Here is a 13885-nt window from a genome sequence, read left to right on the forward strand (position 1 = left end):
CTAATTCCTGAGGGAGGGGCTGAGCAGCGGCCATGCCCACAGTTGCAAAGTCGCTGGTTTGGGGTGCCAGATCTTGCCGTCTATCTGAGACAGGAGATCTGCCCTGACTGGAAGGGGCCATGGCTGCCCTTGGAGCAGGCGGAGGAGAGCGGGGAACCAGCATCTCCCTGGCCACCTTGGGGCTATCAACAGGACCCTGTGACGGCCTGTGAGAACCCTATGAAGCACATGGGGGATCAGGGGAAGAGGAGGGAAGGCATATAGTAGACCTACTGGCCAGTCCTGGGACAGTGCATCCTGGCCGAGTGGTGCCCCGTGGCCCCCTAATGAAAACCACCTCTCGCAGTGAGTCGTCTCTGAGGACGCAAATAGGTCGGCTTGGGCTCTGCCGAACCGAGACCACAGCTGAGATACCACCTCTGGATGCAGTCTCCACTCGCCCGGGAGGGGACCCGTTCTGGACAGGAGGTCTGCCGCCCGATTCTGCACTCCTGGGACATACATTGCCCTCAGAGATGGAAGATGTACAAAGGCCCATAACAGCAGCTCCCTGGCGACCTGGAGGCAGCGCTGGGACCTGGTGCCCCCTTGATGATTTATGTGATACACCACAGAGGTGTTGTCTGTTCTCACCAACACATATCTGTTCCTGATGAGGGGGAGAAGCTCCAGCAGGGCCATATGGACCGCCTTCAGCTCTAGCACATTTATATGCTCGTCCCCCCATGGGGGATTCCAAGCACCCCGAACTGACCTGCCTTCCCAGACTGCCCCCCACCCCGTCAGGGAGGCATCTGTGGACACCACCGTCCTGCGTGACGGTATGTGCCCCAGTGGGACCCCCCAAGTTAGCAGTGCCTCGTCTTTCCAAGGACGCAACGCGTGAAGAAACGTCCGTGACACCCTGAGTTTTACGCGCCTGTCTCTGCTGGGATGAAGGCCAAACGCATTCAGCCACCTCTGCAACGGTCGAGCCCTGAGGAGACCCAATGGAACCACCACTGTTGCCGCCGCTATGGTTCCCAGCAACCTCTGAAACTGTGCCATCTCCAGTCTCCTGCCAAGGTGGAACTGACTCGCTAGAGTTAAAAGTTTCAACACCCTCTGAGGGGTGAGTGAGGCAGACATTGTGACTGAACTGAGACGCAATCCCACAAATGTTGCCTCCTGTGTGGGAATGAGGTTGCTCTTGTCCAGGTTCACCCTGAACCCCAGGTTCTGCACATGCTGGATGACCCTCTGTGTGTCCTGCATGACTTGGCTGCGACCTTGTGCACAAATCAGCCAGTCGTCCAAGTAGGGAAGGATCTTCATGCCCGCTGCCTGGAGGGGGGACAAGGCTGCTGCCACCACCCTTGTAAAAACTCTGGGCGAGAGAGACAGGCCAAAAGGGAGCACTCTGAACTGATAGGCCTGCCCCTGAAATGCAAACCTCAGAAACTGCCTGTGGTCTAGACAGATGGGGACATGAAAGTATGCTTCTTTCAGGTCCAGGGAAGTAAACCACTCTTCCCTTTCGATGGACACCAGAATCTGCCGAGTGGTGAGCATCTTGAACGGCCGGACTTTTAAAAAAGCGTTTAACCGCCTTAGGTCGAGGACAGGACGCAGGCCCCCATCTTTCTTTGGAATGATAAAATATTTGGAGTAAAACCCAGCATGCTGTGCGCCGGTGTTTACTCTCTCGATAGCCTTCTTCTCTAAAAGGGTTAAAATTTCTTTGTGTAAAATATCTGCCTGACACGGGTCTTTGACCACTGTCATAAGAACCCGAGAGAAGGGAGGTGGGCAGCACCGAAACTGAATTCTGTAGCCGTTCGCGACTGTAGCCAGCACCCACTGGTCTGACACACAACCTATCCAGCTGTCCAGGCGCAGCTGGGAGACCGCTTCGGCCGGCCGCCCCGTCCCACTAGGTGAACCTACCCCTAGACCTTGCAGCTCTGGGAGGGCGCCGACTTTGAGACAGAGGCCGAGCCCCGCGGGGAGGATGCTGAGGGCGTTGAGGGGCAACAAATTCAACTCTCCCGGTCCGGTCAATCCCCCTGGCCCAGGACTGCTGTGGTGTGGGATATGAGCCTCTTGGCAGATACCTCGGACCACCTGCTCTACTATAGGTCCGACGGACCGACTGCCTCGTACGGCGAGACTGCTCCGCCGTGTCAAACAGGCCCTGAGAGCCGGGGTGAAACACCTTACCAGGCACCACCGGCATTTTAACAAGGTCCTTTCTCACCCCTTCCGGGAGAGAGGTCTGTGCAAGCCAAACCTGCCTGCGCGCCATCACTGCAGTGGACATAGCAGCACCAACATCCCTGGTGAGCTGGGTATGGGCGATAAGAGCCGAGTCAACCAGCGACATCGTGTCCTTATCTTCAGGGTCCAGAGACTTCCTGATCGCTGCCAACAAAATAGTCAGTGCACTACCAGATCGCGCCGCACGAGCCGCTGCATTGTAAGACTGACACACTAGAGTGTCAGTTTTACGACACTCCTTGACCGGGCACCTGGGGTCTGCAGTCACCCGAGCTGGCCCCAATGACATGAGCGCTGCCATCTCTCTCTCAACTGGCGGCATGTCAGTCAGCCCGGAGTCTGACTCAAACTGGTCCTTTATCAAAGCGCGACACCCTGCGTTAACCTGTGGTGGACCGGCAGGGTTGCCCCATGACCTTCTGAGCATCTGCAGATAATCTGACGCAACCGGGACCACGGTTGCCGGACGGGCTATGGGAATGCCAGCCCAGACCCCTAGCACTGGAGCTGGGGCTTCAACTGGCCCGCTCAAACCCACAAGTTCGGCTGCCGACAGGACCCTGGATAATACATCAGCCGTCGAAAACTCACTATCTCCTATGTCCACTTGGACGGAGCCTGCTTGAGACAACGACGATGTGTGCTCCTCCTGCTCAGACGGCCTGTTAGAGTCGAGCAGGGAGCCCTGTGCGTACAAGGACAAAACGTCCGCTTGCTCCACACTCTCCCCCTGATACGAGGGCAAGTCATCGTGGGAAGACCTGCTCGGTTCACTGGAACCACCGCCTGCAGGAAGGTGCCGAGCCTCCATCATGCCCATCCTCTCTGAGAGACCCTTTATAGCGGCCAAGATTTCAGAGTGGGATTCCGCTTGGGGCGCACGGGTTCCTCCCCGTCGCCTCTTAGTGGCAGGCGCTGCTAAACTGTGTGCCTGTGCTCTTTCAGGGGAGTGTGCACGCACACGCTTTCTGTGCCCGCCAGCCCCCTGTCTGTCATCTCTGACCAAAGGCGGTAGAGCAGGAGCCCTTGAGTCTTCCGGCTGCTCCAAACTCTCAGCCCTACACGCACGCTCCTCCAGGGGAAGATCAAGTGCAGCTCTGCATGGATTCTCCACATCTTCCCTCACATGTGCCACCCCTAAACAGGTGGGGCATTCCCTATGGCCATCACGAGGGTCCATAGGCGCCAGGCAACTCCAGCAGGACTGGGAGGCCATTTTGCCTGGAAGCAATAGAAAATACAACAGCACCAAAGTCTTCCGTTACCGTGTGAAGGACCCAGACAGACAAGACTGGCGAGTACCGCTCAAACGGGGAAACGTGAAGGCCCCTAGACTTGTGGCCAAGCAAGCTGCAACCCACCGCGCGCGAACACGCCGTATAGGCCAGCAAACTGAGAGACTTACAATGCACGAACACACCGCTCGGAAAGTGACAAACGGTATACTAATAACCAGTAGCCAGTAACCAGAGAAGACTTACCGTGTGCGAACACACCGCTTTATTTATTCCTGCTGTGTACAGACCGCTGAGGCTGCAGGACTAACAAGGCTTAGCATGCACGAATGCACTGCTTTTCATGAAACAAACGTCACACTCAATATTTAATAAACAAACAAAGGCTTACCGTGTGCGAACACACCGCTTTATTTATTCCTGCTGTGTACAGACCGCTGAGGCTGCAGGACTAACAAGGCTTAATATGCACGAATGCACTGCTTTACACTAAACAAACTTCACACTTAATATTTAACAAACAAAAAAGACTTACCGTGTGCGAACACACTGCTTTATTTATTCCTGCCAATACAGACCGCTGAGGCTGCAGGACCAACAACATGCACGAATGCACTGCTTTACATGAAACAAACTTTACACTTAAAATACAAACGAAAAAGGCTAACCATGTGCGAACATACTGCTTTATATATCACTTAATACTTACTTTACAAAACTTTCAAACTCTATACTTACTCTCTAGCAACAAAAGGCTTACTGTGCGCGAACACACCGCTTCCTTCACTCTCTATCTGAACAGGCCGTGCACGAACAACAAAAACTCACTGTGCGCGAACGCACCCGCAACATAAACAAGCAGCCCACACTGTGCGCGTACACACCAGGGAGATGCGAATAAACTTCGCACTCTGTGCGCGAACGCACGAGCGAAGTCAGCAAGCAGTCAACAATCGACTAGCTGGAATAATTCAACAAATGTCTACAAGAACGTGCAGCGGCCTTAAATTATCAACAACAAAATTGAACCACACAATCCACAGGGGCACTAGGCACCTGTACTGAAGCAAGGATTGACTACGTGGAGTCTAATATGGTTTCTTATCAACCACACACTTACCGGTCTCGGGTTTCAGCGAGAAAGGCAAAGAGGAAGTGGCTTGCTCACCTGGATGATAATATAGGCAGTGAGCCAAGCCCCTCAGGTCAGTCACGACGTGACGTTGTTGACATTAGGTCTCGCGGATAGGTAGAAGGATGGCATCATTCAAGGTGTAGACCGTGGTGACGGTCTGAGGGAGGTTGAAATAGATACACAGTTATCTTAAATTGGGCATATTCAGAGACTTTTTGGTATTATTTTAAAACTTAAAAGACCCAGATGTAAAAATCTGGACGAGCACATGCCCACATAGCATGGGCAGAATGCCATTTGGAATTGGAAAACGGAATATGCCAGTTCATTAAGCAAAAGTTAAAGATATCTGAATAGCAATGTGTACAGTACATCCTATTGGCACCCCTGGTAGAGTTGAGTAAAATCAGGAATAAAAATAATCTTTTGGTGATCTTTGAGTCTGACATTGAAAACAATGAGGAAATTGGTTTATTACATTTGTAAAATGAATTGTAAAGTCTACCAACACAAACAACAACAGAGATGTTTACATGATATGCTGTTGTCAAGGTTCTACTGAATATTGCTGTATTATCTCTCATTCTCAGGTCCCTGGAAGACGGCTGCTGTGTGTCTGGGTCTGCTGTGTGCTCTCCTGCTCTGTGGCATGGCAGTTGTCAGTATCAAACTGATGGAGACCAAACAGTTACAGACCAGATGCCAACAGAAACTGCAGCTGCTGTCAGAGTATGATACCAAGAGCACAGAATGCCAACAGCTGCAGATAAGATACAACACCATCAAACATGAGAAGTCCCTGTTAACGGATATGAAGAACAATCTGACCAGAGAGACTTCAAAGTTACAAACAGGATATCTCGATTTGTCGAAGGAGAGAGATGACATAGCAAAAGAAAAACAGCAAATACAGATTAGGAATAATGTGCTCAAAAGAGAGAAATCCCAGTTACAGGACAGTTATGATAGTCTTAGTAGAGAGAAAGTTATTCTACAAGGCAATTTTAGCAGTTTGGTTAGAGAGAAGTCCCAGTTGCAGATAAGCTACACAAATCTGTTGAAAAGTAATGATCAGCTACAGACCAATTACAACAAAATGGATTTAGAAAAATCTACATTACAGGATATTTATAACATCCTTAATTTAGAGAAATCCCAGTTACAGATTAGCTACAACAACCTAAATTTCGAAAAATCTAAATTACAGGACAAATATAATAACGCAAGTAGAGAACATTCTCAGTTACAGACCACTTATAACAACCTGAATTCAAAACATTTCTCTTTACAGAATAAATGTAACAACTTAAGCACAGTACAATCTCTGCTACAGACCAGTTACAACAGACTGAATTCAGAGAAATCTAAATTACAAGAAAAATATGATAATGTTATTAAAGAGAAATCTCAGTTACAAACCAGATACGACAACCTGAATTCAGGGAAATCCAAGCAGGAAATCACATGCAACATTCTGAATTCAGAGAATGCGAAATTACAGGAAAAATACAACAATCTTACGAAAGAGATAACTCAGTTACAAAGCACTTACAACAACCTCAATTCAGAAACATCTAAATTACAAGACCGATACAACAATCTAAATACAGAGAAGACTCAATTACAAACCAGTTACAGCAAACTGAATTTAGAGAAATCTACTTTACAAGAAAAATACAACAACTTTGTTAAAGAGAAAAGACAGTTAGAGACTAATTACAACAACCTGAATTCAGAAAATTTGAAATTACATGACCGTTATAACAAACTGAATAACGAAAATTATCAGCTACAGATCCGTGTCAGCAGCCTGTATTCAGAGAAAGTTACGTTAGAGAGCAAATACAGCAGTCTTAATGAAGAGAAAACTCAATTAGAAACCAAGCTGGACAGCACATACAACAGCCTGAATTCAGAGATATCCAGGTTATATAGGATATACAATAGTCTCAATTCAGAGAAATCGAAATTACAGGACAAATACAACAGTCTCAATGAAGAGAAAACTCAGTTACAGGACAAATACAAAAGTCTTAATGAAGAGAAAACTAAGTTACAGACCAGTTGCAACAGTTTGATTTCAGAGAAATCTAAATTACGGGACAGTTATAATAAGATCAATACAGAGAAATCTCAGCTACAGACCAGTTACAATGATCTGAATTCAGAGAAATCTAAATTACAGGACAGTTATAATAAACTCAATACAGAGAAATCTCAGCTACAGATCAGTTCCAACAATCTGAATTCAGAGAAATCTAAATTACAGGACAGTTATAATAAACTCAATACAGAGAAATCTCAGCTACAGATCAGTTCCAACAATCTGAATTCAGAGAAATCTAAATTACAGGACAAATACAATAGTCTTTATAAAGAGAAATCTCAGTTACAGACCAATTACAACAACCTGAATTCAGAGAAATCTAAATTACAGGACAGTTATAATAAACTCAATACAGATAAATCTCAGTTACAGACCAATTACAACAACCTGAATTCAGAGAAATCTAAATTACAAGACAGTTATAATAAGCTCAATACAGAGAAATCTCAGCTACAAACCAGTTACAACAATCTGAATTCAGAGAAATCTAAATTGCAAATTACGTACAACAGCTTGAATTCAGAAAAATCAAAATTACAGGACAGATATAATCATCTGAACAGCGAGAAATCTCAGTTGCAGGAAAGATTCAACTCGATGGATGCTGAGAAGAAGGACATAATGAGGAGACTCTGTAGAGCATGTGAGTGTTGAAATATGAGAACACATACATTTCTATTGGGTCAGGTACATTTGCATGTGAACAATCTTAGGTAGGCTATAGGATGGTACTTCACCTCCAAACTCTTGGGAGTCCTCATAACCAGATTATATAACTGCTATCTAACTTCAGTGTATACAATTATGACTAGAATAGTACTGTATGATAAGCACTAATCCTATATGATTTTCATCCAATTAGAACAGTGGTTATTGAAGTATTTCAGAGGGCATGGAATCGGGTGTATACATATTTTTGTGCTTAAACCTTTTAACTCTCTGTGTATTTTTATTATCTCTGTTTAATGTTATTAATATCATCTCCAACTAGCAGGGAAGCCTTTATTATGCTAACTTCTGTCTGTTTCACACAGGGATGGATAGTATGCACTATTCAGGTATGTCTTTACATGACTGAGAACGCAGTGTTGACAAATTTACACAGAGATAAATCGCACTCACTTACGAGGGTTGTAATAGATCAATAGAAACGATACATTCTAGTTGCAGGCAAGTTACAAGCAGCCTCCAATGATCTGCAGCAATCTCCAGAAAAGTCCAGAAAATGCAGCTCTAATGCCTTTCTGCATCTCTGTGTTGTACATTAAAGTATAGAGTGAAGCCTTATGTCTGTCTAACCTTTCTTTCTGTTTCAAACAGGGATGGATTTCTTAAAATATAACAGGTATGTCTTGTAAGAAGAGTCAATCTGTCTGTTTCAGATGGTGTACTTCCGTCAGTACACTTTGATGCAGTGTGTGTGTGCACTGTGTGCTTACTCACGTAATGCGTGAATTTCAACAGAATCATTCTTAGTCTCAAATCTCACCACGTGTAACGGAAATTACAGTCGCAACATTTAAATATAACTTTGTTGGTGTATTCGACAGTGACATGCTTGTACATCTGTAAGGTGTGTTTTCCACTACTGCTGCTTCAGCTTTCTCAACCGCGATTGTCACAAGTTTGAAAATGCTCTCTGCTCTTCTGCTATGTAGACAAGATGGTGTCCGTTGAGGGCAAAAAGTGTCCATTGTTCCCCACTCAACTTTTTAACAGTTATGAGTACACCATCCAGACTAGCAATGCCCTTCCCATCACCTGAATTTTCAGTGTGAACGCACTCATGCACTCAAATTAGGTATTCTAAGACATAAGTATGCCTTATGAGACACAGTGCTTGTTACAGGATCGTAAAGCTGAGAGTAAAGTGAGAGTATGGTTAAATAGTATGTTTACTATAAAGAAGAGAGTATTTTGCATTCTTTATACATATTTGACTGAAGTATGTATGTGTAGATTCTGGTGTGTAAATAATTCCTTGCTGAAACATTTAAATGTCCATACTGTGTTTAATGTGGCCGTGCTGTTATTAACTTGATTACATTCATCTAATCATCAAATATTTGTATAAGCTTTTGGTTAACTTCTCTGTCTGTCTCACACAGGAATGAGCAGGAATTGTATGCACAATGCAGGTAGGCCACGTCTTTTTTCTCACTGAGAGTGTAGTATCACAAATAACAATAACCCGAAGTTTGATATATAATATGATTTATAAATTAGTAAAAGGAATCTGATCAAAGAAAAGTCACAACACTCAGTTACAAAACTGTAGTTACACATCAGTTAACATGACAAGAGTGACAAAAGTCAGTAGCACACATAAATAATGATATAGTTGTTTTAGGGGCACTGTCCCTGCTATTAGGGTCTATATAGGTTGGTTTGAACAAAAGTATCAGTCAAATACATAAATGAAATGAAATACATTTGATTTGTTTTGAGCAATAGTTGGTCTTAATCTAAGGTTAATGATATAGTATGGTAAACATAGAAATAATATGTTACTTATAGTGGTGGAATATTGGTAGAATAAGTATTCCTACCAAACAAACTTTACAAACAAGTCCATCTTGTAGTCTCACTAGATAAGAGACTTCTATCAGAGCATGATGACAATTTGAAGCTTTGGTCTGTCTTGTGCAAACTTTGTATAGATATGTTAGGTTACTTGTAGGACATTTTCTTGGCATTTTTAATAAACATTTAAATTCCATGTGACCCTTCATTTAAGATCAGGGAGTATATTGGATCAGTAATACTATACTGTAGAACAAATTTCCACTTTAAAACAGGGGCCCTGCCTCTCAGTTGCAACTAGCAACCTAGATGAGTATTTGGACCGGCTGTGCCATTGCATGAAGCATTGTTAGTCAATAGGAATATCTATTCTACAACTTTTCTGTCACTAGTAAAATATTCAGATAGTGTATTAGGAGTTTCACTCTTGTGTCATATATATTCAGTAAACTTTGTTGAAACCAACTAGTTGGAAATTTACCAGGAATAAATGATTTATGTAATGAGAATAATAGGTGAATACAGGCCTAATAGATCATTAATTATGGTTAATACAGCCCATATTAGGCACTCATACAGGTAGTCCTATGTCAATGGCTAACACATATTCCTTAAAATAAATTGTTATCAATAATTAAGTTACACACCATATATAACAACACAAATTTAGAGAAGTACCACAAGACAGATAGAATAAATAGATCTTTATTGTCATTGTCACAGGTACAACGAAATGTAAAACAGATCTGAGTCAAGATATTTTGGTTGCAATGTCAAATGTTCAATGTCATGGCTGCTGAGACCTTAATGAAGGGATGCCTTGCATGCTTCACTTGTTTTTCTGTTTCATGCAGGAATGTTTACGGGGCATAATAGGTATGCCTTTTAATAGTTTAAAAAGCAATGGAGATGCTCAACCTTCACTGGATGTGCCTTTAATATCCTGCAGTGGATGTGACTCTGGATGTGTCTCATAGAACACAGCCCTATCTATCTTATCCTGCTGATGGGAAGCAAGATATGGAGGCCCACAACAGAATTTCTATGACTACCCAAAGCATTTTTTTATTCTGCTGTCCAGGGAAGACAGGGATTCTTTGTTTTGTACATGTGACAAAAATGGTGGAGCCTTACATGGACCCTGCATGCAAGTTTTTTTTTAAACTTTTAGCCTGTGTTCTTAAATGTTTTTGATTTTTGAGATCACCTTCAACCCCCTGCTGCCCAGCGATACAACAGTTTTGCTGCCCATGGTTATGCTAGTGTCGCTGCCAGCAGCCCAGACTTTTGCAGTCGGCACAGCCCTGACACCTCCAGTCCAAGCTCCTCAGCACTCTCCAGTGGCCAGCTCTCTGTTCTCCAGTGGCCAGCTCTCTGTGTTCTCCAGTGGCCAGCTCTCTGTTCTCCAGTGGCCAGCTCTCTGTTCTCCAGTGGCCAGCTCTCTGTGTTCTCCAATGGCCAGCTCTCTGTTCTCCAGTGGCCAGCTCTTTGTGTTCTCCAGTGGCCAGCTCTCTCTGTTCTCCAGTGGTCAGCTCTCTCTGTTCTCCAGTGGCCAGCTCTCTGTTCTCCAGTGGTCAGCTCTCTGTGTTCTCCAGTGGCCAGCTCTCTCTGTTCTCCAGTGGCCAGCTCTCTGTTCTCCAGTGGCCAGCTCTCTGTGTTCTCCAGTGTCAATACCTAGTCCTGAATCCAGTCCGGATCTCAGCCCCGAGTCCAGTGCTGCCGAGCCGTCCTCCAGTGCGACCAGGACAGTTGGCTTTGCTTCAGGGTCCAGAGCTACCCTGCCGATCTGGTCTGTGTTCTGGGCTGGGCTGCCATGTCAGGTCTGCCTCGGGGTCGCCCTCCACAGCTGTCCTGCCTGTCTAGTCTGTAATCCAGCTGTCCACCCCAGCTGCTGGACTGCAGCTGGACTGCCCTGTCGCTCAGCTGTCCATTCGAGCTGCCCAACAAGAGTGCACCCCCATAGTGTGCATCTTGGGGTTTTCTCATCTGTCTCCTTGTCTATCCTCCCTTCCTTCCTTCCTTCCTCCCCCCGCCCCTAGCCCTTCTTCCTAATTAATGTTGTGAAGGAAACGAGGAAGGAACTATAGGAGGATGGAGGAATGAAGCCCGATGAACTGCACAAATGAGACGTCCTCAACTGCGTGAACGCCATTTGGAAAATGTGCAACGTCAGTGTAAGGGGCGGATCCAAAAGACTTCTGAGGCTGCTTAATTCATAACAACTACCCGTCACATTTTCATTGAATGACATACAATTAGGCTACCACTTACATTTAAACGCCGATGCGCCTACCATTGTTTTGAAAACATTGGTTTTAAATGTTCCGACAGGAGACATCACCCTGCGTAGCCACAGAACGCCCATCTCCGAAATGCCACGCTTCCGCGTAGGATGGTGTGTTTCCTCGCTTATCGGGCCTTCCACCTCCCTCCTCGGTCTTGCCTCCTCTGGTTGCAATTAGATGAATGAGATGTCCTTGATGACGTCGGGCATTGAACGATTTCTGGAGGACGAGCTGGATGACTGAGGACCGAGGAGAGAGGCTGTATGCAAGGAGAGGTTTGAGAAAACCCCATTGCGTTTGCTCCTGGTTTACATGTGCTTCTGTGTCACTTCCTCTTTCCTTTGTATATATGAATATTCTGAAATTGCGCTAATATTTTTATTCTTAATGTTTGAATAATAGATTTGATCAGTAAATATTTTGTTTAGGGTGCTGTAATAAAAGACTTGTCAATGTCAAATGGTGATGTACTACAACAAATCTGAAAATAAACTTTAAACATTGCCATAAACTGTTTTACAATTGACTGCTGTTCGGAAAATGCAAGTCTAAATTTGACATATTTGACAGTGATGAAAAGCAAGAACATGAAGGTTTCCATCTTCATTTGGTTCCTGGAAGACATTTTAAGAAAGAAAGATCAGTGGACAGTAATGACCTTTTATTGTGTGGGTGGTCTTCCTTTCCAGTCACTATGTGATACACAATGCATGCACCCCTCCACCCCACCCAATCTGGCTACAAAGCTATGCTATTCGCCTTATTCACCCGGCGGCCAGAACGAGGCTAAAGGGTACACTTGCCATTATGCCATTATAAGTCCAGCAGATGGTGGTGGTAATGCACTCAGTTTGCAAACTGCTAAAAAAACTCACTGAAGAAGAACAGGCCAGTGAACCCTTCTTCTTTTTCGGTGAGCTTTTTTTTGGCAGTTTGCTGTTAAGGCTGTTAAAAGCTTGAATTTCCCCTTGGGGATCAATAAAGTATCTGTCTATCTATCTATCTATCTATCTATCTATCTAAGGTTGACGTTTTTACCCCCCCCCCCCTCAATAGGAATAGGCCAATAAGCAGAAATTGGGTGTGCCCTCATTTTGGAATTTGTCCTCAATTTTAGACACAACTTGTCCTCCTTTTCAGAGTCTGGTTGGTGGTCAGCCTATTTCTGCTACTTTATAGTACACATGTGGCCTCCACTTCCCCTTTTAAACATGAACTAGTGCAGTGCCTGTGTAAAACATGTTATTCCTGTACCCGTAACCCGTAACCCAATTACATGCCCTCAGGTATGCCTGCTTTAATAATAGGATGATAGAAGAAAACATCATTCCAGCTAAGCATTCAATATTGGATATATATTATATTATATTGTTAAGACCACCAGGCTTGTTTGTGGTGATTTAACATACGGGAGACTACACGTATATAAAAGGTTAACAAAAAGATGTTTATTAATGTAATAATGTATGAAAAACGTGAAATGCAGTCAGTATTAGTGAAATGGTGAGAAAATAAAGGTGTAGTGTAAATCAGAGTAATGTGCAAAATCTAAATGAAAGACAAAGGTGACGCATGTGGCAGGGAACCATGAACCCCAGCCAGGTAGCCCCTTATATAGCCCCAGGTGCCCTGATCAGCTGACTAGCAGCACCTGTGCCATGACTCCGCCCCTGCAACACAGAAAAACAGACAATCAGAGATCATAACAATATTATAAGAAATGCAACCCAAATTTAATACAAAATATCACCAAAATGCTGCGGGAAGTGAATACTGTCAAACTGACACGTTAAAAAGTCTTGGCACCCTTCACAAAAAGTGTTTTTTGCAGTGATAAAAGCACACTTTCCATTGTTAAAATCCAGTGCTAAGGTTATGGGTAGTCAGACATCAGCTGTGGAAGCATTCCTGAGAAATATCAGTCCATTTCTAATGGACAGTAGACTCAAGTTTACTCACTTTACATTTCTATTGGTTTCTATGGACAGTATGATGTTTTTCTTCAAGGATTTCCAAATATTTGAATGACTCTACCTACTCCTTTATATGCAGCTGATTTTCAGTGCCAGAGGAAGCAAAATAGGCCCAAAGTATCACCTAGTTATTGCCATGCATCAGTTTAGACAGGGTGCCCTTTCCAGTGTATGCTTCATTCTTCCTCATCCAAACATACTGCTGTACTATAAGCATGAACAAAACAAAATACTGAACCAAAACCATAAAAAAAGTGACAATAGGTTTGGCAGTTAACAGAGGCGGACAGAGTACATAGCTTCATTACTTGAGTAAAAGTACAGATACCCTTTGCTAAATTTTACTCAAGTACAAGTAAAAGTACAACAGT

The 13885-nt window shown here is 44.3% G+C and overlaps 2 protein-coding genes across 2 annotated transcripts; one reads left to right on the top strand and one right to left on the bottom strand.

The window, feature by feature from the left end:
• Positions 1-3472, bottom strand: LOC143127104 (uncharacterized). The gene is made up of 2 exons (XM_076288408.1): positions 2274-3472; positions 1-2173 (listed from the first exon to the last, which is right to left on the bottom strand). Exons 1-2 carry the CDS (start codon positions 3470-3472, stop codon positions 1-3), a joined length of 3372 nt encoding a protein of 1123 aa, XP_076144523.1.
• A 1763-nt stretch (positions 3473-5235) lies between these two features.
• LOC143127749 (uncharacterized) lies at positions 5236-12000 on the top strand. The gene is made up of 5 exons (XM_076289419.1): positions 5236-7376; positions 7768-7791; positions 8054-8078; positions 8842-8871; positions 10111-12000. Exons 1-5 carry the CDS (start codon positions 5276-5278, stop codon positions 10127-10129), a joined length of 2199 nt encoding a protein of 732 aa, XP_076145534.1. The 5' UTR covers positions 5236-5275; the 3' UTR covers positions 10130-12000.
• The last annotated feature ends 1885 nt before the right edge of the window (positions 12001-13885 follow it).

This window comes from Alosa pseudoharengus, unplaced genomic scaffold (assembly GCF_046254945.1).
Source record: "Alosa pseudoharengus isolate Yale_2024_CS ecotype anadromous, Long Island Sound unplaced genomic scaffold, YU_APseudo_1.1 YU_APseudo_1.1_scf_17, whole genome shotgun sequence".
Classification (NCBI taxonomy): Eukaryota; Metazoa; Chordata; class Actinopteri; order Clupeiformes; family Clupeidae; genus Alosa; species Alosa pseudoharengus.